General features: G+C 29.3%; 2 protein-coding genes and 1 long non-coding RNA gene across 4 annotated transcripts; 2 read left to right on the forward strand and 1 right to left on the reverse strand.

Annotated features, from left to right (window-relative positions):
* Window positions 1-1753: 1753 nt before the first annotated feature.
* LOC132952225 (prolyl 4-hydroxylase subunit alpha-2-like) lies at window positions 1754-10356 on the forward strand. Of its 2 annotated transcripts, XM_061024444.1 has the most exons (10): window positions 1829-2034; window positions 2439-2590; window positions 2702-2857; window positions 2932-3099; window positions 3392-3537; window positions 3608-3838; window positions 5019-5258; window positions 5406-5450; window positions 5711-5879; window positions 10184-10356. In XM_061024444.1, exons 1-10 carry the CDS (start codon window positions 1862-1864, stop codon window positions 10243-10245), a joined length of 1542 nt encoding a protein of 513 aa, XP_060880427.1. In that variant the 5' UTR covers window positions 1829-1861; the 3' UTR covers window positions 10246-10356. The 2 variants fall into 2 exon arrangements, with proteins under 2 accessions (XP_060880426.1, XP_060880427.1); XM_061024443.1 differs by lacking the exon at window positions 3608-3838 and having other exon boundaries at window positions 1754-2034.
* Window positions 10357-11463: 1107 nt separating this feature from the next.
* On the reverse strand, window positions 11464-14447 carry LOC132952929 (uncharacterized). Its single transcript, XR_009665536.1, has 4 exons — window positions 14348-14447; window positions 14086-14176; window positions 13689-13897; window positions 11464-12121 (listed from the first exon to the last, which is right to left on the reverse strand). It is a non-coding gene; the product is annotated as an uncharacterized LOC132952929 (long non-coding RNA).
* A 1403-nt stretch (window positions 14448-15850) lies between these two features.
* On the forward strand, window positions 15851-22133 carry LOC132952188 (prolyl 4-hydroxylase subunit alpha-1-like). The gene is made up of 9 exons (XM_061024381.1): window positions 15851-16131; window positions 16205-16350; window positions 16484-16627; window positions 17295-17462; window positions 17724-17890; window positions 18355-18582; window positions 19791-20048; window positions 21100-21277; window positions 21617-22133. Exons 1-9 carry the CDS (start codon window positions 15941-15943, stop codon window positions 21637-21639), a joined length of 1503 nt encoding a protein of 500 aa, XP_060880364.1. The 5' UTR covers window positions 15851-15940; the 3' UTR covers window positions 21640-22133.
* The last annotated feature ends 1651 nt before the right edge of the window (window positions 22134-23784 follow it).

The following is a 23784-nucleotide window of genomic DNA, read 5'->3' on the forward strand; positions in this document are numbered from 1 at the left end:
ACTTGGAATAACTTTTGTTCTGATTAATATGTTTTATTTTTACCATTAAGAGATCCTAACGTTACATGTATAATTTATTTATTTTTTATGTTTATTTTTTAGTACTGAAAATAGAAACATTTAAATTAAATTAAATTGTTTTATAAAAAATTCAAAACACCCATTTTGTAAAACTATTATTTTTAAGAATTACAGCGTTAAAATTTTTTATTTTCATTCAGTCGTTTTTCAGATATAAGTATATAACCATTTTAAAAGTGAATTATACGAGGCGCTTTTTGTGTTTGTACACTTACACTTATTAATAAGTCGTTGCCCAGCATGATATACTTAAATTAGGAAAAAATTACCCATGTGAAAACCTCTTTGAATCATACAATCTAAACTAATTTGATATTAATTATTTTTTTTATTGATTAAAAAGGGGAGATTTTAGGGGTAAGTTTTGAAATTCAAATGGGAACCTATAGTTTTGAAATATGATTCATATAGGATTTTTTTTTAATGAATTTTGGCGTATCATTCATAATAAATTATGGGTTAATAATTAAAGGAGCTATTTACATCTGAATTTTGTATTTAATTTGTAAAATCCCATCGATGAATAATAATTATATACTTTGAGCTTCTGTCATACGCCGTTGCATTATATTGTACAACCTTAATAATCTATACGCTATATCTAACTATCAATTTATTATAGTAATAAAACGTGTCTTTGGTGATTTTTTTAATTTAATTTAATATTACGAAGGTCAAATACTCAAATCATATGATTGTATTGATAATAAACACTATAATATAATCAAGATACATTAGCAAATCTAGATATTTAGGGGCTAAAATATGCTGAATTTCGCCACTGTTCGTTTAAGTATAAACGGATAAACAGACCTCAAAATATTAATATGGAGAATATAATTTAATGACAAAAATGATGTCACATTTGAAATCTTAGAAACAATGACTTTTAGAGAAATTAAACATTGCTTTTTCATAATAATTTACCATAGTACCATACATATCAATAATAAACTTTTTTTTAAACTGTTTGAAGAAAATAGATTATATATTTATATCTGATAACAGTTTTAATTTAAATCAATGGGCTGAATAAAAATTAAATAAACAAAGAATACACAATAAATTGTGATGAAAAAACTAATTTGGAATTGAAATCTTAGATAGGTACAAAATATGTACAATGACTGTGAGTGAAATTGAAGAATATTTGAGAATAATGACGACTATTAAATTTAAAATGTCTTATTCAAATGGTTCAACGTTCTATATTTCAAGAATTTAAAAAATGTTTTAATTTAAATCAATGGGTTAAATAAAAGTTCAATTACGTTAAATAATTAATTTTACAGACTTCTGTTTTGTCTAGTATTTTGGTCTAAAAGCTACTTTTTGTTCATTGTGACTGGAACCTAGTAGGTATATTTTACTATGCTACAGTACAATTACATAAAAGTACCTATATAGATAATCGATGTAAAATAACGATGGCCACGTGGAATTGTATTATAGACTATACCTATTACAGTATTACCGATATAGGTACTGTTCGTTATTCTCCCGTCTAGAGTAATTAGTATTGTCCAACAAATTAAACTAGGTACAGTCGCTACAGAATAGAATAGATAGGTAAGTACATATTTGTATTGCTGCACATGAATAAATGTTTTTAAAATGATGAAATTTAAAAAAAAAATGTTTTATCTGTCATGTGAAATGTATATGTTAGAACTGTTTGTAATTTGTTCACCTCATTGTCAAAATACTAAATTCATTATTTTATAGTTCAAAACTGTTACGATAGCTATTGATAAGTACCACGAATAGGCATGGAATAAATATGTTAAAATATTTAGCCGTTGTTTCTTCGTTATTACTATTTGTAGAAGCCATTCAAAGATGGCATACATCACAAATAATGTTAACAAAATTATATGATATGCAAAACGATCATTTTAATGTCTTGGATAATTACTTGGATTTGGAGACAAAACGTTTGGAAGAATTAAAAAAGTAATTACCTATTTATTATAATATTAAGATTCTCCAATATTCCCACACATCTAGTCATATACTAATTAAGTATAAATAGTAAAGAAAAACTGTATTAGAAATAAATTAAGATGGATTGTATTTAAGTACGTTTATTAAGTACAATTTTAAAATTCTACCTAAATACCTTATCATGCAGGAATTCATTTTTTTTTTATTTAGTTATGTTAGGTAAATAATAAATAACTGAATTATTCATTATAAAATAAAAATACTGTGATCTATAGTATTATTATTATATAATGTAAAATACATAATTTATGTTTCTAATTAATACTTTAGTTCACTATCTAATATCTATAATATATTATACTATTATGTATAATTATGTGCATTTTAATATTAATTTTAATTACATTACCAAGTTATGTAGCTGCAGTATATGAATGGCGTGATCACATAAACACCAAAAAAGACTTCTTACACGATCACTTGGATGTTATTAAAGTGATGATACAAATGCACCAACATTTTTTTAAGATTGATGATTTAATAAAAAATAAACAATCCTTAGAAGGTAACCAAATGAGCATATCTAAATTTATTGGCTATATATCATATAACAATAAAATTATAATAATTAATAAGTATATCATATCACGTTTCACTAATGGACCAATAAATATAGCGTTAAAAGATATTGACGAACACAAAGATCTTAGTGGTGATCATATATTATGGGCACATCGAGCATTGAGGAGATTACAATTATTTTATGCAATTCCTGCATCAGACATGTCGGCAGGTAGACTTAATGAAAAAGTTATAGGCGATCGAATGGATGGTAATAGTTAAATTTCCCGTTTTCAACCGATAATGTTCAATATATTAACTAATTGGTTAACATTTATTATTTAGCATGTGAATGTTGCGTCATGGCGAAGTACTGTTTAGAGGGAAATGATCCGTACGGCGTCCTAGATTGGGCTGTTGAAGCGTATGGAAAATGGGAGAGTGACGGTCGACCAGAATGTGTAGATTCCGACATTTTAAATTACTACATAGTATCATCATCAGTATATACAGGTGAAACTGTGTGAATAAATATGTAATATGATAATGCTATTTTCAAAATTAAAAACAAATACACAAATTAATTAGGTAACGTTTCTGCAAACTTTTATAAATTTTTATGACAATTTTGGAAAATGTAAAGACAGCGTAGTAGGTACTTTTTCCGTTCAAAAACCTAAATTAAATGTATATATCGACGCCCCCAACGAAGTGTGTCTTAAACTCGTAACTCACTTTTACAATTTGTTTTTATATGATTCTATGAATCCTATACTTTATAACCACTCTCTTAAATGTTTTTTAGGATTTAACTTTATGAGTTTAATAAACCTAAGTAGATCAAATTACCAAGAATATACTGAACAATTTGCGCGGTATCATCGCCTTATAAAAAACGAATTATTCGCACTGGAAAAGGAAAGAACAATGGATACAATGGAAGTATATAATGTAAGAATAATTATTATTATGAAAATTACAAATAAAATATAAAACTTATATTAAATGTATTGATTTAAAGTATTTGATGGGAAATAAAAATATGAATGGATTTAGACATTTGTGTAAACATGGGGTATCACGAACATTAACAAAATACTCAAAATGTAGATACCAAACGAACAATTTATTTTACCGAATATTGATGCCCTTTAAAGAAGAGGACATTAATAGTGAGCCTCTCATTAAAATATATCACGATGTATTATATGATGACGAAATCTTGAAAATTAAAATGATGAGTTTAGCAAACGTACGTATTTTAATTGGTTTGACTAAATCATTGTTATTATTAACTAATTTAGATGAGGTATAAAATGGAATAAGCATGTGAAGTTATATATATAATATGATCAATAGCATAATTATGTTTATAGGTACCAGGGTACCTGTAATTTTTTTTATTTAGTATAATTATAATGATAAATTATCTAGAGTCAAAGAAGTCGTAAATTCTATACTTTTTCTCTGCTTTCGGATTTTTTCTACCCCGCCTCTATATCTAAATAATAAACACACATCTATATATATTTACAATTTATTATATTAATATATACTTTAGAGTACCTATAACCATAGAACAATAATGAGTTAAGAATTTAACTTTGTGAGTCTTATAAAAAAACCGATTTATGATATTATATTTATTATCTCACCTACCTATACGATTTGTTATTTATACATTTATATTAATTAATTTAATTTATAATACAACGTTTAAGAGGATGTTAGCGCACCATTTGTTTTCTCTCTCTGGCCCACGCGCAACATAGACAAAATGCATTTACGCAGAATCATTTTTTTTATATTTTTAAGTAATCTTAGAGTAAAATCACTCATACAAAAAAGATAAAGAATAATATTTTTGAGGGAATGACATATCGATTTGTCTAAATATTGTCTCAAAACAATTTAAACATAATTTAAATTTACAACATTTTTTTGTTTATTTTGAAAGTCGAATACAAAGTCAAATAACAATAAAATATAAAATCGATATATATGTCATTCCCTCAAAAATATTATTCTCTATCTTTTTTGTAATAGGTGATTTTACTCTAAGATTACTTAAAAATATAGATAAAGTGATTCTGCGTAAATGTATTTTGTCTATGTTACGCGCGGGCCAGAGAGAGAAAACAAATAGTGCGCTGACATCCTCTTAAGTAAAAGTGTATCTACATTAAAATTGAGAAACTTTTACTAATTTTACATATTACAATTATTACGATAGTTAATTAATTAATTTTAAATTTTTATTTACATATTAGATTTTACATGGCTAGGAGTGTTATTCGGTTCAAGAACCCTAACCGTTCGTAACATCTGTAATATAGAGATATTATTATTTATTATAAATTATAATATACCTATACCACTGTATGTATTGAAAAAAGTCTTATCTATATATAATCATATTACCTTTATACTAGATGAATGATGCACAAGTCAAAACAATTGCAGGCAACGATTCCGTAGTACAAGAACAAACTCGCTCAGGTCAAGTCTACTGGATTAATGAAGTCGATGCTGTTGAATATTTTGATGCACTAAACACTCGTATTGAATCTTTTACCGGATTTTCTACAAAGACAGCTGAGCTATATCAAATAGTTAATTATGGTTTGGGTGGTCATTATTTACCGCATCATGATCCGTTTATAAAAGGAACTGTACGTAACACATTATTTACCTATATACCTATCAGCTAAAACATTATTTTTAAAATACCGATTGAAAATTATAGAACGGTATGAAATATATAATTTATAATCATCATATTTCATTAAATAATCTATAATTATCTGATTTTTTTTCAGGAAAATTTGGTGTTTGGTAACAGATTAGTAACCGTATTATTTTATGTTAGCCAATTTTATTTTTTGCTCTAGTATGTATACCTACTCTATTCACAATATAAAACGCAAACAACGCGGCGGCTGCCAGTTTTCGTCGGCAGCAGTCTGGTACACCTGTTTGTCACCCCACCGAGTCATCAATCTATTTATACCTGCCGTGTAGTATTGCCTTTGCACAAAAGTCAGTCACTGTTTGCGTTTCTTATTGTGAATAAAGTATAGGAACCTATATTATAAAATATAATAATTCATTTTTATTTTATTAGTTGACTGGTGTTCAAAACGATGGTTATACGGCATTCCCTATGCTAAATATTGTGACTCCTGCTGAAAGAGGATCTGCGTTGGTTTGGAATAATTTGCATATGTCTAATGGAGAATTATGCTATGAAACTCTTCATGGATCATGTCCTTTATTGAAAGGAAATAAATGGAGTTAGTAGTGCTTTTATAATTTATACAGGCATTAATATTTGATAGAAAAACAATTAATTCTAAAATTTGCATTACATCTACATGTGATTTAAGTTCGTATGATTCATACAATTTTCGAGACTAGGTACTATATTCTAAGGTTTTCCAATAGTTTCCATACAAATTAGTTTAAAATATAATGATAAGTACCTACTTTGAGATTTCATATATTGTGCTTGTTGCAGTTTTTATACCAATGTCATTTTAAATTTTACATTTAAGATGACGCCACACCCGCATGTGTTATCTTCGTCTTACAAACGGGTAACATACCAGATTTACAGGTGCGTCGTCCTGGCACCCGTAAATCGTCAAAACCCCCCTAACAAATCTCATTTTTTTTGTACCCGATTTGTACCCATTTGAACCCTCTATAAAAATATTTGTACCCTTCTCCCTTTTACGCAAAACTATAAATCCCCCGTCTGGGTGCTGTAACGACGTCGTCCTGGCACCCGGGACCACCAGAAGTCAACCGATCGATTTCGGAACTATCTCATTTTTTTGTACCTAATTTGCACCCATTTGAACCCTCCTTAAAAAAATTTGTACCCCGCTCCCTTTTACGCAAAACCAAATCCCCCGTCCGGGTGCTGTAAAAATGTCGTCCTGGCACCCGGAACCACCAGAAGTCAACCGATCGATTTCATATTTATCTCATTTTTTGTACCCAATTTGTACCCTTTTGAACCTCACCTAAAAATATTTGTTCCTCTCTTTTACACAAAATTAAATCCCCTGTCAGGGTGCTGTAAAACCATCATACTGGCACACAGCGTTTTTATTGAATGCGCAGTGCTTGGTGTTTTTAAAAATCTTTGTTTTTTCGGTTTACCTAAATGTACCTACTTACTCATCGATGGTAGTAGGTAATTACATTATATTACCATTGTATACGAGTATATAAGTACAGTAGAACTTCCATATAACGGTTAACGAAGGGACGTAAATAATGACCGTCATTTATAGTTGCCCGTTCTACAGAGGTAGGATAACACCTGCAGGATAACACTCGACGGGACCAAAAATATTGACCGTCCTACAGAGGTGACCGTTAACGTAAGTTTTACTGTACATTGTTATTTGACAAAATCACTTTGTTGTATTTTACTGAATGAAATGTTCAATTCTTAAGTTTTAAAACAAAATCACGTTTTGATACAGCATTATAGCATTAATGGCTTATAAAATAAACTACATTTTTTTAGTGATACCTATAAGTTATTTGGATCTATATAACTATTCTTAAAAACCTCTGCTTAGTATTCTCTATTCTTAACGAATATTTATTAAAAATGTATATAATACATATTATTTTTTTCACTATGGCAAAACGAGTGAATAACATAGTGTTTTTTTTTAAGTCACTGTAATGGTATGTTTCTGTTACTTACATTAGAGCTTTCTAAATTCTGAACTTATTTGTTCACTTACTTATTTTTGTATTAATAGGTCACTAACCTGTTTTAAAAACAGTTTAATACTAGTCCACTATTATTTCATTTTAGATTCAGAGCGGAGCGATGAATTTATTGGTTTTACAATGATGTGTTTTTTAATTTTTTATCTATGTAAACGATTGTCAATTAGTAGTCGAAATAATGCTTTTTATTTTCAACTTCAGTATCTTGTTCGATGGGGATGTGAATCTAGTCAGTACTTTTGGGAGGTCAAAATTTAAAAATCACAATAGTTTTCAAAAGCGCCTTGAAAAATATAATACAGTTTAAGGAAAAACGGGAATTTTTACGCAAAACGGTTTTTGACAAAATCGATTTTGACTTTTGGTGTAACTCTAAAACAAATGATCGTAAATACGGTTTATAATATCTGGTTTTAGTTCTATGAATGTCAATAAAATGTTATGTGTTGGGTAAATAAACGTGAAAATGTAGTGCAAGGCTCCTGATATATTGTTACAATAGCAGTTGTAAAATATTAAAAATACACACTATTTTTTTTTATAAGCATTTAAAGTTCAAATTTGACAACATTTATCACATTTAAAACATATTATACTCATAGATAACTTATAATAGTTATAAATATTATAATACTATATGTCTGTATAAATAAACCCACCAGTTAAATAATATATCGTTTGGCCATTAATTAAAATGTATAGTCGGTACATTTGTTTACGTGTGACGATTACGCATCACGAACATATATTATTAATAACAGCTAATAATAGGTACCAAATAACTGTTTAATAATACAATAATCAATGGCTGTACTTGACAAGGGCTTAGTAAATAGCATGGCTAAATATGTAGGTATGATCGCAACTTTGTGATACGCAGGTGTCATGGCCGCCACTGGCAGTGAATTTTATCACTTCTATTTATTTGCTTAATTTCTTGGCTAAATAAATCCAAAAATCACTGCCAGCTGAGATTCCTTTCCATGCTAAAACATGCAACAATTGTACATGCGCAGCCCATAACGAAAATGCGATCATACCTATATATTTGACATGGTTAATGCCATGGTAAATAGGTAGTACAATTTTCTCGAGAAATAATAATAATTTTTTTAACGTTCCGGGTTCACAAATCACAAAGTTGAAGATTAAAGGATTATTATAGTTACCTATTACCATTGAGTATAGATAGTAAAAATAATAACTATATAACTATCTATACTCAATGCTATTACCTAATAAATATTACTGCTTATTTCAAAAATATAAAATTGGTTAGAGGTAGAAATTATGACTTATAGGATTTACGGGTGGCAAGACGACTTACATGAATAGGTACATGATAGCCGATAGGTAGAACAAATTATTGCCCTAATCCAGTATTTTTCAGGAATCAACGAAGACTTATTTGTAAACTAAATCATTTGATCACAGATTTTTTACTAATTCTTATACTAAGGAACCTAGGTACCTACCAAAAAATGAACTAAAATAATAAATAAAAAAACTAATTTTGTATTGTAAGAACAGTGTCAATTAAACGTCTTTTCAAATTATTATGAAACGGAGACATTGTTCTTTATAAGTGTATATTAACATGAATACATGATGTATTCGATTCCACTTACATAACCTGCCTATACATTTGAAGACGTTAATGTCAAATTCGTTGCTCCCAAAACCATATCGTTTTATTTTGCTCGAGCTCATGACAGACAAAAAATAATAAAATAACTTAAACGAATGTTCATATTTGGTCAGTAGTTTTAGTTAAAGTAGTTCTATACTTCTATGGAGTTTAATAAGCGGTTGATGCTATACCAAAAACGTGATTTTGTTTTAAAACATTAGTATTAAACATTTTATTCAGTAAAATACAACAAAGTGATTTGTCAAATACCAATATACTTATATACTCGTATACAATAGTAATACAATGTAATTACCTACTACCCTCGATGGATAAGTAGATACATTTATAGGTAAACCGAAAAACAAAGATTTTTAAAAACACCAAGCACTGCGTATCCAATAAAAACGCTGTGTGCCAGTACGACGGTTTTACAGCACCCAGACGGGGGATTCGGTTTTGTGTAAAAGGGAGAGGGGTACAAATTTTATTAGGGAGGGTTCAAATGGGTACAAATCGGGTACAAAAAAAATGAGATTTGTTAGGGGGTGAGGGTTGACGATTTGCGGGTGCCAGTACGACGCACCTCAAATTTACGCTCAGAAATTCAAGTTTTATGCTGTTAGCTTAAAAATTAGAGCGAATTGACCTATTATGAAACTTGATGAGGTAAGAACATATTACCTATCTGTGTTTTGTTGAAAGTTTTTTTACGATAATTCAGTTTTTAAGTGAGTTGTGAGCATTTTTTATTTACATGTATTATACACGCAATAACTCACTTAAAAACTGAATTATCGTAAAAAAATTCCAATAAAACACAGATAATGTTCTTATCATCAAGTTTTATAATAGGTCGATTCACTCTAATTTTTAAGCTAACACCATAAAACTTGAATTTCTGAGCGTAAATTTGGTATGTTCCGCGTTTGTAAGACAGAGACAACACAGGCGGGGGTTGCGTCCTCTTAATTTAACTTATAGTAATATAGTATGTACCCATTGGTGCAGCCAGGGAGGTTTTGGGTGTTTAAAAAATATAGTGGTTTTTTTAAATATAAATTAGGTATGTACTAATGTAATATTTTTGTATACCTATGTATGAATGTATCAGTGATCACTAAAATAGTAAAATGAGAATATAAGTTAGGTTATAGTGTTGATACGAAGTCATTACAATAAATTCCCTAATAAACTAATTATAATTTTTAGTTATGACTAGATGGCTGTACGAAGAAGGACAACATTTGCCTTATAATTGGAAAAATAAATAAAAACGTGTACAAACATAATATACGATGAAATAAAAATTTTTTGTGTATAAAGTAATAAATATCTCTTATGCGATCTATTTCTGCTCTATTTTTGTAGTCTTCCACTATTACTGCTATTCACATATTAATTACGATTAATAAGCGATGAAGATGTAGGTTTTGAAAAAAATAGATGAAGATATTGCAAGAGTTACCGAAAAGTTCCCTAAACCTAACCCTACAGCCTTTAACAACAAAGAAGAATCAATCAGTCAACATCAGTCAAAAAAAAATAAAAGTGGTGAAAAAACCAGCATTTGAAGACAATTTAATTAATATTTTAAATAACCGTCAAAAGATCAATGCCGATACATCATTTGCACTCTCTATAGTTCCACTCATAAAAAAATTAAGCAATGAGCAAAAAACTCAGGTATATATAGATATTCTAAAAAGTATTCAGAAAGTTAAAGAACCAACAAATTCTGACATTCAAACAACATCTAAACCTCCAAACTCTATTCAATATGACCACCATTCAAATCCCACATACTCAAATATACCTCAATCTTATGTAACTTCACCAGCTCTTAACTCAAACAACTCTATACATTATAATCACCCAAATTTCAATCCCATAACCCCCACATATTATCCTACAACTTCTACACCTAATCCATCGAATACCTCTACACCTTATCCATCAAATACTTCTGAATGTGAAATTCAAAATTTAAACATGTCAAAACCACTTTAGCTTCTTTATATACTTTAATAACATTAAAAAATGTACAACATTGAAGGATCAAAGTATAATTACTATTATTATTTGTTTTTTGTTTTATTATTTTACTGTATTTAATATTATATCTATGACTGAAGATAAGTTAAAGATAAGTTTTTTATTATATATTTTAACAATACCTAAAATATTGTGGTTATTTTACTATTAATTTAATACCACTAAGGTTCAGTGGGCATACTATTATTATAAAGTCTTTAATAAAACTGTTTTTTACTTTATTTTACTATTTCCAACTTTTCTGCCACAGAATTTTGAAAAAAGTACTTATTGCTTTATAGACATTATTCATTAGTGAGTTAGGTACAAAAATAAAGACACAAATAATAGTACAATATACATATACTACATACCTACTTATTAAAATTGTAGCAACACTAATAAACATACAATGTATTATGTATATAAAAAGCTAATGACAAATGACATTGGTTTGCCAGTCAAGCGCATGGTTTGTATCATTAACATATTGCACAAAGTACTCTCTGACATCTTTAACATTGGTTGGAGAGTTTCCCACTCCCCTTCTTTCAGTTATGCTTTGCATGGAACTTTGGGTGTCTTTAGTGTTAAACCCATCATGCCGTCGCACAAAATTATGAAGTACACAGCAGGCTTTTGTAATTTTAACCGCAGTTTCTGGTTCTACAAGCATGCTGGTCTGGAAAACTCTCCACTTTTTTGACACAATACCAAAGGAACATTCAATATACTGACGGGCTCTAGATAATCTGTAATTAAATATTCTTCTCTGGTCATTTAAACTTTTTCCTAGAAACGGCCTTAATAAATTTTTATGCAGAGCAAATGCTTCATCAGCCATTAATACAAATGGTTGTGGTACACCAAGATTGTCATTTGGTAAGCATTCATTAGCTGGAAAGTTTGGTCTGTTCGTGTAAAGTTTTTTGCCAAATGCAGATGTTTTGAAGACATTGCAGTCACTCTCCTTCCCGCAAGAGCCCACATCAATTACTCTAAAGTAGTAGTTAGAGTCGCAAATATCCATCAGAATCAATGAAAAAAATGCTTATAATTGTAATACAATGATCCACTATTTTTCGGGCACTCAAGTCGTATATGTTTACCATCCGCCTGTAATCAAAATTTGTGAAGTTAAAATATAAATATTTATTTTAAAAACAACATATCTTAAACGACTTAAACAGGCACAACTAGCTAAGCCTACATTATTTTTGTAATAGTAAAACAACAGTTGAACATTTTTATTTTTTAATTATTTAATTAGTTATATATACAAACAAAATGTTAATACTTAGAGGTTAGGGTTTAGTTTTAAATTCTAGTTATACATTTTTGTAAAATTAGATTTTGAACTAAGTATACATTCAATATACTGATTTTACAATGATTTTTTTTTTATTATTTTTTTTTGTGTCAGAGGACAAAATTTGGATAAGTAATAGTGCTTCAATCTTAAAAATCAAGGGTGGTTTTGGGTAGCAATGTGAATTTATATTGTACTTTGGGGGGGTCAAAAATAAAAAATGTTCAATAGTTTTTAAATGCGACATTAAAAACAAAAAATTAGAGAAAAATGGTAATTTTTACGCAAAACCAGTTTTTGACAAAATTGAATTTTTAATTTGACTGTTACTCAAAGACTATGAATTGTAGATACTTTAAATTTTTACCAAATGATTATATTCACATCATCTAAACATGATAAAATTTTTATTTTTTTGAGCTATTTATAGGCAGTTGAAATTCTCAATTTTTCTTTTTTTTTCGTTTTTTTTTAACCGTAGGTTTTAATTTTTTTATAAGCATAGAAAGATCAATTTTTTACAAATTATGATAAAATCGAAAAATTTGAAGTTATTTTGTTGTTTAAAATTTATAAATTTTTAAGTATTTATATCTAAGATTAGAAAATTAGGTACAAGATTCTCCATTATTTTTTTTTTCGATTATCTGTAAAAAAAACTTTACCGGGCTATAACCACAAAATTCTTCAAAATTCACACGAATATTTGCAAATTATTTTGTAGTTCAAAATGTATACATTTTTTTGTATTCATAGCTAAGAATTGAAGATTTAATACAAGCTTGTTCATAAGTTTTGTCACAATATTTATAAAAAAAAATAGAGCGTAAGTCAATTAAAAAATTTTTAAGAGCATCTAAATTTTAAATTTTACATTAAAAATATGAAAATTCACCCGTAAAAATATCAAACAGTTTTAGATTTAAAATAAATAAATAAAATATCCTAGACTGACAAATCGTCTCATTTCAGAATGGTTTTTCGTATACAATGATACCTATCATTGCATTGTGACCTACTATATGACCGAGGTCCACTCAACTCCTACTGTACAGCAGAGCGAGTTCCCGATTTTTTATTTATTATATTTTGCTATTTAATCATAGCATTACATATAGTTTTCAATTATTAAGAGGGGGCGAGCATGAAATACTTCTATCATGGTATAATTGACTATTTATTTCAAGAAAATATTTTTCGTCACCCAGTAAACTTTCTTTAAAAAATACACTGCCTACACCCCTCTATTAAGTTGATATTGTTACTTAATTGTTGTTATAATCGTTAAGTCCACTTATATTTGATATTACTATTACCTATAATTGTATCGACAATATTAAAAATATAAATTTATTGTCAAACAGATAAACTCACGGCGCCAACAGTATTTGGAAATTGCGTTTTTTCAAAAAAACCTTTTGCAACATCTTTCCAGTCGTCTGTTGTCGGTTCTGCCATTTCCTTAGGTTGTAATACTTCCCATAAAACTTCACAAGTTTCCCGCACAATCATAGCTATAGTAGACACTCCCGCCAGAAATTCAAAATTCAGAGATGAGAAATGCGTTCCAGTTGCTAAAATATCTAAATACGTAAATACATAAAAAAGTAATGACATAAATCCAATTAAGACTTTAAAGACTATATCTCGAATTTTAAATTTTAGTAAAATAGTTGATTACATTGTATATTATACATTTTATAAAATATTTTTAATTGTCAATCGTAGTAAATATTAATGTTATTATTTCACCGTTGTACTAATTACTTACCTTAAAGTTATGGTTAATCGTTCTTCTTCTGATATTGAACTACGCATATTAATAACTTGTCTTGTGAGATAAGCGGCCTAACAAGTGAAATCTAAAAAATATATTTATGAATTATATAAAAAGTAAAATACAAAGATAAAATATAATATTTTTAACATTAAACTAAACAAGTACTAATGTAGTATTGTAGTAATATATAATATATATAGTAAATTGTATACATGTATAACTTTTATAATTGAATGTTTATTTTTTCTCTTACTAATAATTCGTCGAATGTTGTAATAGACATCCTGTAGTATTTAGTAAAATCTTCTGGATGAGCTTTCAATGACATAAAATTTACTTGAAATTGTCCTTCTCTTCAGGTTAATTGGATGCACCCAATAGCGCCTATTGTAGCTTTTCCGCTTTTTTTGCTTTTTGATGGCGTTTATATAAAGCGTAAGCTACGGCTACGGCTTCAACGTTGTCTAACTCCACGATTAAATGAAAAAATTAAGTACACTATTCACTTTTAAATAACTTTAAATTCACTTTAAATTTATGGTAAAATTTTGTAAGTGTTCCTCAACCACGTTTTCGGGACAAATGATTCGCTCCAATTTGTATAACCTATTATTTTGATTTTTGTTAAGTTTGGCGCTAATAAATTGGGTATGAGAAATTGGCGGGGACGCGATTTTTGACGCGAGTTAAACACTCGTGTGTGTAAGCGTACGCGTACGCGTTTTTATATTTGCCGCGATTTGAAAATCACGTACGCGCGCGTTTGAATCGCTCCGTGTGTAACCGGCTTAAAACTATTACTGATATAGTGATATGGCTTGGAAAGACGTAAGTAAATCATAAAATTATTATATATACACTCGTATGTAGTACATACTATAGTATATACATACCCCCTGACATTTAAATGGATTTCCGCCTATGTATACCTCTATTTGTATTATATACCTACAAGTTACAATATACATTACAATTAAATACATGTGATAAATGTTTATTCAAATGATAATAATTGTTTTGTTGTTAGAAAAAATCTAAGTACCCATACTATTTGTAAAAAATCTGCTGAGAATCGTGAAAACAATTTAATCTAAAACGCTTGTTTTTTAGATACAATATTGGGTTTTTTAAAAGTAAGCCATTAGAATATGTTAGGTTGATAGGGTGGGGGGAGCAATGTTTAGCATCCCAAAAATTGATCAGATACATGATGTATTTTCATATAGGTATCATAATTTAGTAATTTTTCAGATTTCATCAAAATACCCTAGATCTCCCCCTCATAAAAAAATGTGGAGCCTACTGGTGCCTATATTATATTATAGTACTTTAACTACACGATTCCAATGGATACCAATGGATATTGGTTTAATAATTAGCTTTTCCTCCATCACAATATTTGTATTTTCAAAGCCACTGTGTCATTTATACAAAATACTAAATACATACTGACTAAATACATACCTAATTGAATAAACAATCATATAATTATTACTCTCGTATGTTCATGATATTTATTGTTTCGTTATAATAATATGTCTACTACATTAAATTATATTATAATAGTATATTATATATTTTTAAAAATCCAAATAGGCTACACTAGTTATTATTGCAATATACATTTATATGGATAATTTAGTACCTATACTTAACCCAGATAAATTACAATTCACTGTGAATAAACACCTAACCAAATAGTTCATAGATTTATTTACATGCATGGTTTAAAAATCGTGAAACGTTTTATACGTGTAGTTTGTGTTTGTTAGATATATAGGTGGTACCTATTTATTGTAACTAGTTGGTGCATTGTGTAGGTACGTGATCAAAGTAGTTATCACTGATGGATATAATGTATAATTTACAGAAAACTCTTATTACTTTATATTTAATTCACGTTAACTTGTGCCACGGCAACAATTGGCATTACTCATTGTCTTCAATTTATGAACTGTTCGACTTGGAAATCAAACATATAATTGCAACGGAAACATACATCAAAAATGAGTATACACGATTAGAGAATATCAGAAAGTAAACACAAATTTAATTGAAAATGAGAATGATGTATTTGAAAACAATTATTTGCAATTTGAAAAATCTTCAGGTTTATAGAACAACGAAAGAAACAAAACGAAAAAGAGTTGGCAGAGTCGTACACGGAGAGCTCAATTAATGCGTTCAAAACCATTCTACGAATTAAAAATGATTGGGAAACATTAAAAAACAAAACTGCACAAACAAGTGCGATTGGTAAATTTAAATATTATTGATTTAGTCAAAATTGTTTTGTTTTGAATTTGATTCACTTCAGTCATTAAGTCTTCCTCGTGTGTAAGCACAGCATCATTTTAAGCATATTTTTAAATTTTTTTTATTGTTCTAGGGGAATTCAAAGATAAATCAGTAACTTATGATAACATTGTCAGTGGATTAAAATCTATAAGGAGGTTACAGATTATCTACGAACTTGATGCGCAGGACATATCAAATTGGAATATTGGCGGCCACCCATCCCAACCGTTTGATGGTATCTAATAATACTGTAACAAACTATTTCTATTACTATTACGTACCATTATTGTGTAATAAAATAATTGTAACTTTATGAATAAAACTAAATTGTATAGGTATAACTATATGTATTATATGCATGGGTCACAATACCATAATATAACAGCTGATCTGCAGAGGATGAACAACGTATTAAACTATAGGCATATAAATAAATAATTTATTAATATGTCTATGTATTCAACGCCTAACTTTGGTATGATAAAAAAATGATCTGAAATAAGCAGAGTTAGGTCAAGGTACCGTTGTAGGTAGGTAGGTTAGGTTAGGTACTCGTATAATATACGAGTTAAACATAATATTTTATACATCTAAATGTTTAAATCAAAAAGAAGAGTTATCATAATATTAAAAATAATAACTTGTTAGAGTTAAATATTAACATAAAACTTGACTAAAAAATTTAATTTCTTAATGAGAAAAAGAATCAGAAATCAAAATGTACCTGTCTATTATATTAATATTATGCTCACAGACAACCGATGAATTAAATAAATTTAAAATAAAAACCACCTTGTACCTGCCTACAAATATTCAATACCGAAAGGGATTTTGCCGTAATGATTAATACCTACTATGTACATTAGACATCATAATATATTATTTTGATTTACTAATTCTAGTTAACGATTGTTATGATATGGCATCTTTATGTTACGATAATGCTGAATATCATTGTGCATACTGGTGGTTTGTCGAAGTCTACGATAGAAATAAAAAAGACGGTAATAAATTGGAAATTGATTACAGCACATTCATGAAAAAATTTGCCTGGTCGAGTTACTTAGTTGGTGAGTACCTATATGTCCAGATATTCTATATATATATAGGTATTCGTTCAGTATGTGACCTACCGGAACGCGTGAAATACCTAAATATATAAAGAATACCTATATTTACATATAAAATATATGTATACTTAATATTTATAATAAGTTATAACACTGACTACTGTAGTCAGTTGCAGTGATTAGTGAAATAGGTAAGTAACAATAATTTGTAGGCACACACGGTGAATGTGGCACATTATGATTGTACTGAAACAAATTTAGGTGACATTGACGGTGCAATGTATATATTAAACGAGCATGCCGAAGAAACTAACGAAATTAATGATGATATAATGAATATGCGGTTCACAGTATGGGCCGGAAATAACGTTTTTAAACGCAACACGGCAGACGATCATGATAAAAAGTTCTACTCGTATTCACTTCAAGTAAACATAATAATATATAACGTTATAATAGTTATATCATATACTGGTATCATGGCTATGATAAAAAAATTATAATAAATTATGATAAAATCATTTAATGATTATTATATTAACAAATAGTAATGTATAATTTATATTCGCATTAACCCCCCCCCCCCCCCTCCCCACCACCATTGGCTACTATTTGGAGACTCGTGCTCTGTACAATATGCCCTGCAAAAATAGTGACCATCCGGCATCATATGGTATATAGAAGGTATAACTTTAGTTATGAAAATAACCCCTTTAAAAGGGGGGGGGGTCCAACTCTTTATTCTTTTATTATTATTGTTACTTTAAAAAATGCTAAATGTTATCCCCGTACAGTGTAGCATAATACTGGAAAAAATTAAATCAGCAGCGAAAGGGTTAATTAATTTTCAATCGCATAAAATAAACATTAATTATGTGTAAAATTCGTATAGAAACTAGATTCAGAGAAAGAAGTGAGTAATTTCAAAACTGCGTGTCGGAATACAACGGCTTTCATTTACCCTAAATTGAAATGCCGTTACTATCATGGAGGTCGTAAATATTTGATGATTGGTCCATTACGCGAAGAAATTGTATCGTTAATACCGAGCATGAAGCTGTATCACAACGTTCTGTATGACGCCGAAATAAAAAAGATAAAAGAATTGGCGAATCCAAAGGTAAAGTATTGACGTATTGTAGGTACTTGCAGGTACCTACTTCCTAATGTACTTGTAGGTACTATAGGTACTTGCTACCTACTACCTAGATATAAAATTGTATTAATATAACACTATACGTGGCTTATTTATTTCTTGTAAATAGATTAAAGTTATACTTGAATATGTATATCTACATGACATTATTTAAATTGTATAATACGTAACCCACTATAGGGCCGTTTTAAGGTAAAATCCACGGGGCGGGGAAACGTTATAAATCTTGTATTTTCAAATAAGACCTAGGACATAAAACTTTTGTTGGATACCAATAATTCAATTTACAAATTTATTTTATTTGATGTACATAAACCTATACATAGACACATAGAACACAATTTTAAAATCAGGACTTTAAAATTATATGTATTCGATATTTTAGTGATTTCTTACCCTCTTTCTCACAGGACACGTCTGTTATGTCTGTTTACCTATTATAATAAATGGTTATTACTTATTTGAGCAGTTAGATAAGTGCAGGGTTTTTGTATTGGCTATGTCAAAAGTATTTATAAACATTTCACTAATTAAACACAGTTTTATTGTTATAGTTATTTTTCCCATGGTTTGATTTCTCATCGTTTTATGAATTTTAAATTTTTTATAAATATTATAATTAGGTACCCACTAAAATTATTATTATTCATTAAGATTTAAGAGTACTCTACCGCATATGTTGTCTCCGTCTTACGAACATGCTGTACCTATATTATATGCGTCCATACCTAATCGATCGACGATCGTGTATTCGTGTATTGTTAATTTTAACTTTTATAAGAGTGAATTTACTTATAATCAAAGTTAAAAATAAGAACATTATCTGTGGTTAAGCGTCAGTCAATTTTCGATACTTTAATTTTTAAGCGTGATATAAGTATATATAGGTATGTCCGGTATGGGTATATAGGTATATAAAATATTATAAATTATAAACCCTCATATCTAGCTTAAAAATTAAAATATCGAAAAAAGCACTAATACTGTTTTTACCATAAACTCTGATAAATTGAGCTAATTCACTCGTATAATAATTATAATATTCGATTCTGATGATTGATGAATAACAATTTGCTACGCCGTACGTTTCTAAAACAGAGACAACATAATATACACATAGGTAGCGACGTAGTGTCCTCTAAATCATTTATATTCTGCTCATTATTTTTTAGCTGGAAAAATTGTCAATCGATACAAACGAGGATATATCCCTCAGAAAAGTTGCATCGTTTAGAAAACACAATGATCAAGTGTTCGAGACAATTCACCAGAGACTTGCTCAGATTTCTTCAAAGCCCACAACGAACATTGTGGACAAATACGTGGTTACTAATTACGGTATTGGTGGACATTACTTACCACACACTAAGTACATAGACGATGATCATTTGATCAACAGCAAAGGACGAGACGCCATAGTTATTATCCATGTAATGTATTATCGTGCTTTTCGATAAATTATATAATCAAAATAAATTATGACCACTAGCTAGCTATAGTGTCCAGATGTTTATGAATTTTGGAACATCATAAACTATAGGTATGATCTTCTGTCTAAAGAGTGTTTCAATGACAAACAAATCTATATAACTATTTTTTTTGTTTTAGGTTATTTTTGTGATTTTTAAGTTCAAGGGAATTTTTCACTTGTTTTTAACAATTGAGAGAAAAATTACGATTTGATTATTTTTCATTATATTTTCATATTTTCTACCAATCGAATTATTTAATTTCATTTGCCTATTAATGTTACACTTACCCAAAATGTTTAAGTAATTTTATTGTTTTCTAGATTAAAAACCAGTTTTAAAATTCAAAATTTAATCAAAATCAAGTATGTTTATAAACTGTAATTTTTAGTTTTAAATTCAATAAATAATTTTATTAAATTTAATAGTTTAATGAGCAATTTTTATTATTTAGGTTATTATTAGCATATGAACATTTGTAGGGCTTTTTATTTTTTAGAACATATCTTGATTTTATGTCATAAATGCTAATTTATGCAAATAACTGCATATTTTTTAGGGAATTTTCATAGGTTTTTAGAGTATCAATATTCGGGCCCTAATGATCACCATATTATAGCAATATTGAAAAAGTATATATGTATAACATACACAAAAACAATATTTTAATCATATAATCGAGAAATAAGAGCTACCTATTCAAATACCTATCATGACAAACCATGAACCAACAAAGATAGTTTATCTTAGTCAACGCTATAGCACAGAATAGATTAATTAGTATTATTTATTTCAGTAACTTTTTTTATCAGTATACGTGCAATATTCGGTGGCCGGTAGGTCAATATTGTAATAAATAGTTACAGGTGTGGATTTGTTCTGCTCCGCCAGTGGTTTAATATGATATATTGATTATTATAATATTATATCAGAGGTGTCCAAACTTACCTTGTCTACAGAAATCTGTTAAAAAGTCTGTACTCGCTTTTAATATAATTATTTACGAATTTAGATGGACGACGTGCCCGAAGGAGGTGCCACGGTGCTGCCTGACGTAGAATTTTGTGTGCCAAGCGTCAAAGGCTCTGCATTAGTTATATACAATACGAGGAATACTTTCACACCGATAGAAGAATTATTCAAATTCGCACAGTACGGCTCTTGTCCAATAGTTTACGGTGACAAATGGAGTGAGTATAAAAATAAATAACATTATGCAGGAGGTACCCTGTACAAAATAGCGCCACACATGCTTCGTCGGTAAATTTTTGAGTTAATCGATCTGAACGTAGAATGTTTGAAATGATATTCGTTCGATAATATCGTGAATCGTGATTAATAAAAGAATCGAATTTTGCCTTTAAATTTAATTTTAAATGCGCAAAATTATATTTAAAACAAATAAGTTTCTAAAAATTAATTACGACCAAAAAATATAAAGTTTTGGAAATAATACTTAAAATGTTAAAGTGGAAATTCTTTTAATGTATGTTTTATATTTTTTAACCATTCCATTATGGCATTTACAGCGTTGACAATGTGGTTAAAATGACTGAACGAACGCATATCTACTTTATAGAAAAGTTTATAAACGTGTCCGCAGTAATCTATCGACATATATCATGTTTTAAACTACCAATGTTCTTCATGAAACGCTACATCGATGAAGTAACAAGAAAATTAGTACCTAAAGTAGGTACTTATAGGAACATAATATAAATTATAAATATAATATATTAATAATTAAAACGTATTATTATTATTTTGTATTTTAATATAGATAACATATTTTTTTTTGTAATTAACAATTTAGATGGAAATTAAATATATAAAATGAGTTATTAATAAATCGTTTATAAGTGTAAAATACGTTCGTGTATATGTATAATACTTACATATTTGTTGTATACTTGAATATGTATAATTGTAATCTGTATATGTTTAAATGTAAATACCTGGTTTCCGAAAAAATAGCATTAGTTCGAACAAGGTTATCAGTATGAAAAATAAATCAAAAACAATAATTATTACGTTTATATTATGACACCATTAAAAAAGTTTTTTTTTCTACATCCGTGGATATTAGTATTTTTACTGGTAAATATAATAATATGACTCAAACTATCAGTATTAGAAAACGATATTATTCGTAGACTTCAGACAGATTTAATTCAATCAAATAACCGATATAATGAAATAATTTATTGTTTTAAATCAATTTATGATAAAAAAAAAATCAGAAATGCGTTATACGAAAAACCTCACTCAACTGTATTTCTATACCTATAGTCGTATAGGAATCGATAAAAGTATAACATACATATTTTTAAAAATAAATATGATAACACAGACTGGAATCTTTTTAACTAATGATACGCTTACTTGTTATATATTAAATATATGTAAACAAACTGGTCTTACCTCAAATTTCTGCAAAAGAAGAGTCGAAAAACACGTCCATTAATACTATACAAACAACAATATCAGATGAAAATAACACTATCTAATGACTCGAACTGTCCACCAGAGATAATTTTAATGGATACAAATGCAAATGCTAAACAATGGCTCCGACTTTACAACACTTGACATTATATTCTAAAAGTTATAACTCACTTTTCTTAAAAGTTATGTCGAATAAGAACGTTGCGATACAGAATATTATGTCGTCCGAAGCCCACATTCGCTCGCCGTCCGCCGAATTGATGCACCGGGTTTTCGTCGACCTGAGAAAAAGCCCTAAACCGGCTTATAAAATCGCGTTGACATGTAACGGTGACTTCGCCGGTCCGTCAGGCGATGGAGTTCAATGCCGAACGTCGCGGTGCAGAAGTGCAGACGGCTTCTGCGGTTGATGCATCTGATGTCGAGTTGCAGTCTGCCGCCTCGACGCCGCGGGTATCGATCGGTTCACCGTCTACCGACGACTCGACGCGAACGGTTTCGGAGGAGTCGTCAAGTGGTCGCAATAGTCGTGGTAAATTACGCTAGTCCGAAGTTCCGTTTCTACATTTCGTTAGGTATTCAACGAGGCAATAACGACGACCGATGCCGCCCATCTCGCCGACGCCACTGCAGCGGGTTCGACCGACCGGAGAGGACGGTGTGCAGCATTCCGATCTCGCGGATCCGTCGAGACAGCGTTCTTGTTCGATGCCGAACGCTGTATTGCGGTTTTTTTCAGCCCGTCTATAGTTCTGATCGAGGAGACGTCCGAACGAAAGCACCAGTGTAGACGTCAGTGCACGCGAGTTCGCTGCAGGACCAAACTGAAATCCTGCACCTGTGCAGCGATGGAACAGACTCATCGGTGACCGCTGCAGCGGCTAAACCCAAGCGCTGGTCGACATGTGGAAGCGCACAAAGCGATTCGTCCGCCGCTTGTTGTGTTACGCTTGGCATAGGTCATATTATGGTCTGTAACATACAGACTAAAGTATTACTGTATTACAGTCAGAGTGTATACATTAGAATGTTCGAACGTTCCTAGACCCTAGTTGAAAAAAAGTCATAACTAGAATATAAGAATGTTATTGCTTATTTGTTATACTGAATATCCATTTATGATTTACACAAAAAAGTAGAAAATAAAAAATAAAAAAAAAAATTTTAAAAACACACTTTTCCATAAAAACATTTAAAAAAAAATTTTAAAAATTGCACTAAAAAGACAAAAATAATTCTCTGTACTTAAAAA

This window comes from Metopolophium dirhodum, chromosome 9, assembly GCF_019925205.1.
Source record: "Metopolophium dirhodum isolate CAU chromosome 9, ASM1992520v1, whole genome shotgun sequence".
Lineage (NCBI taxonomy): Eukaryota > Metazoa > Arthropoda > Insecta > Hemiptera > Aphididae > Metopolophium > Metopolophium dirhodum.

Excerpts from the sequence above, each read along its gene's own strand:
- LOC132952225 (XM_061024444.1), top strand. The coding sequence starts at position 1,862 with ATGTTAAAATATTTAGCCGTTGTTTCTTCGTTATTACTATTTGTAGAA. Across the intron at positions 3,839-5,018 it reads AAATGATGAGTTTAGCAAAC|ATGAATGATGCACAAGTCAA; the intron begins GTACGTATTTTA and ends CCTTTATACTAG. Across the intron at positions 5,880-10,183 it reads ATTGAAAGGAAATAAATGGA|TTATGACTAGATGGCTGTAC; the intron begins GTTAGTAGTGCT and ends TATAATTTTTAG.
- LOC132952188 (XM_061024381.1), top strand. The coding sequence starts at position 15,941 with ATGGATATAATGTATAATTTACAGAAAACTCTTATTACTTTATATTTA. Across the intron at positions 16,132-16,204 it reads CGATTAGAGAATATCAGAAA|GTTTATAGAACAACGAAAGA; the intron begins GTAAACACAAAT and ends AAAAATCTTCAG. Across the intron at positions 20,049-21,099 it reads ACGCCATAGTTATTATCCAT|ATGGACGACGTGCCCGAAGG; the intron begins GTAATGTATTAT and ends TTACGAATTTAG.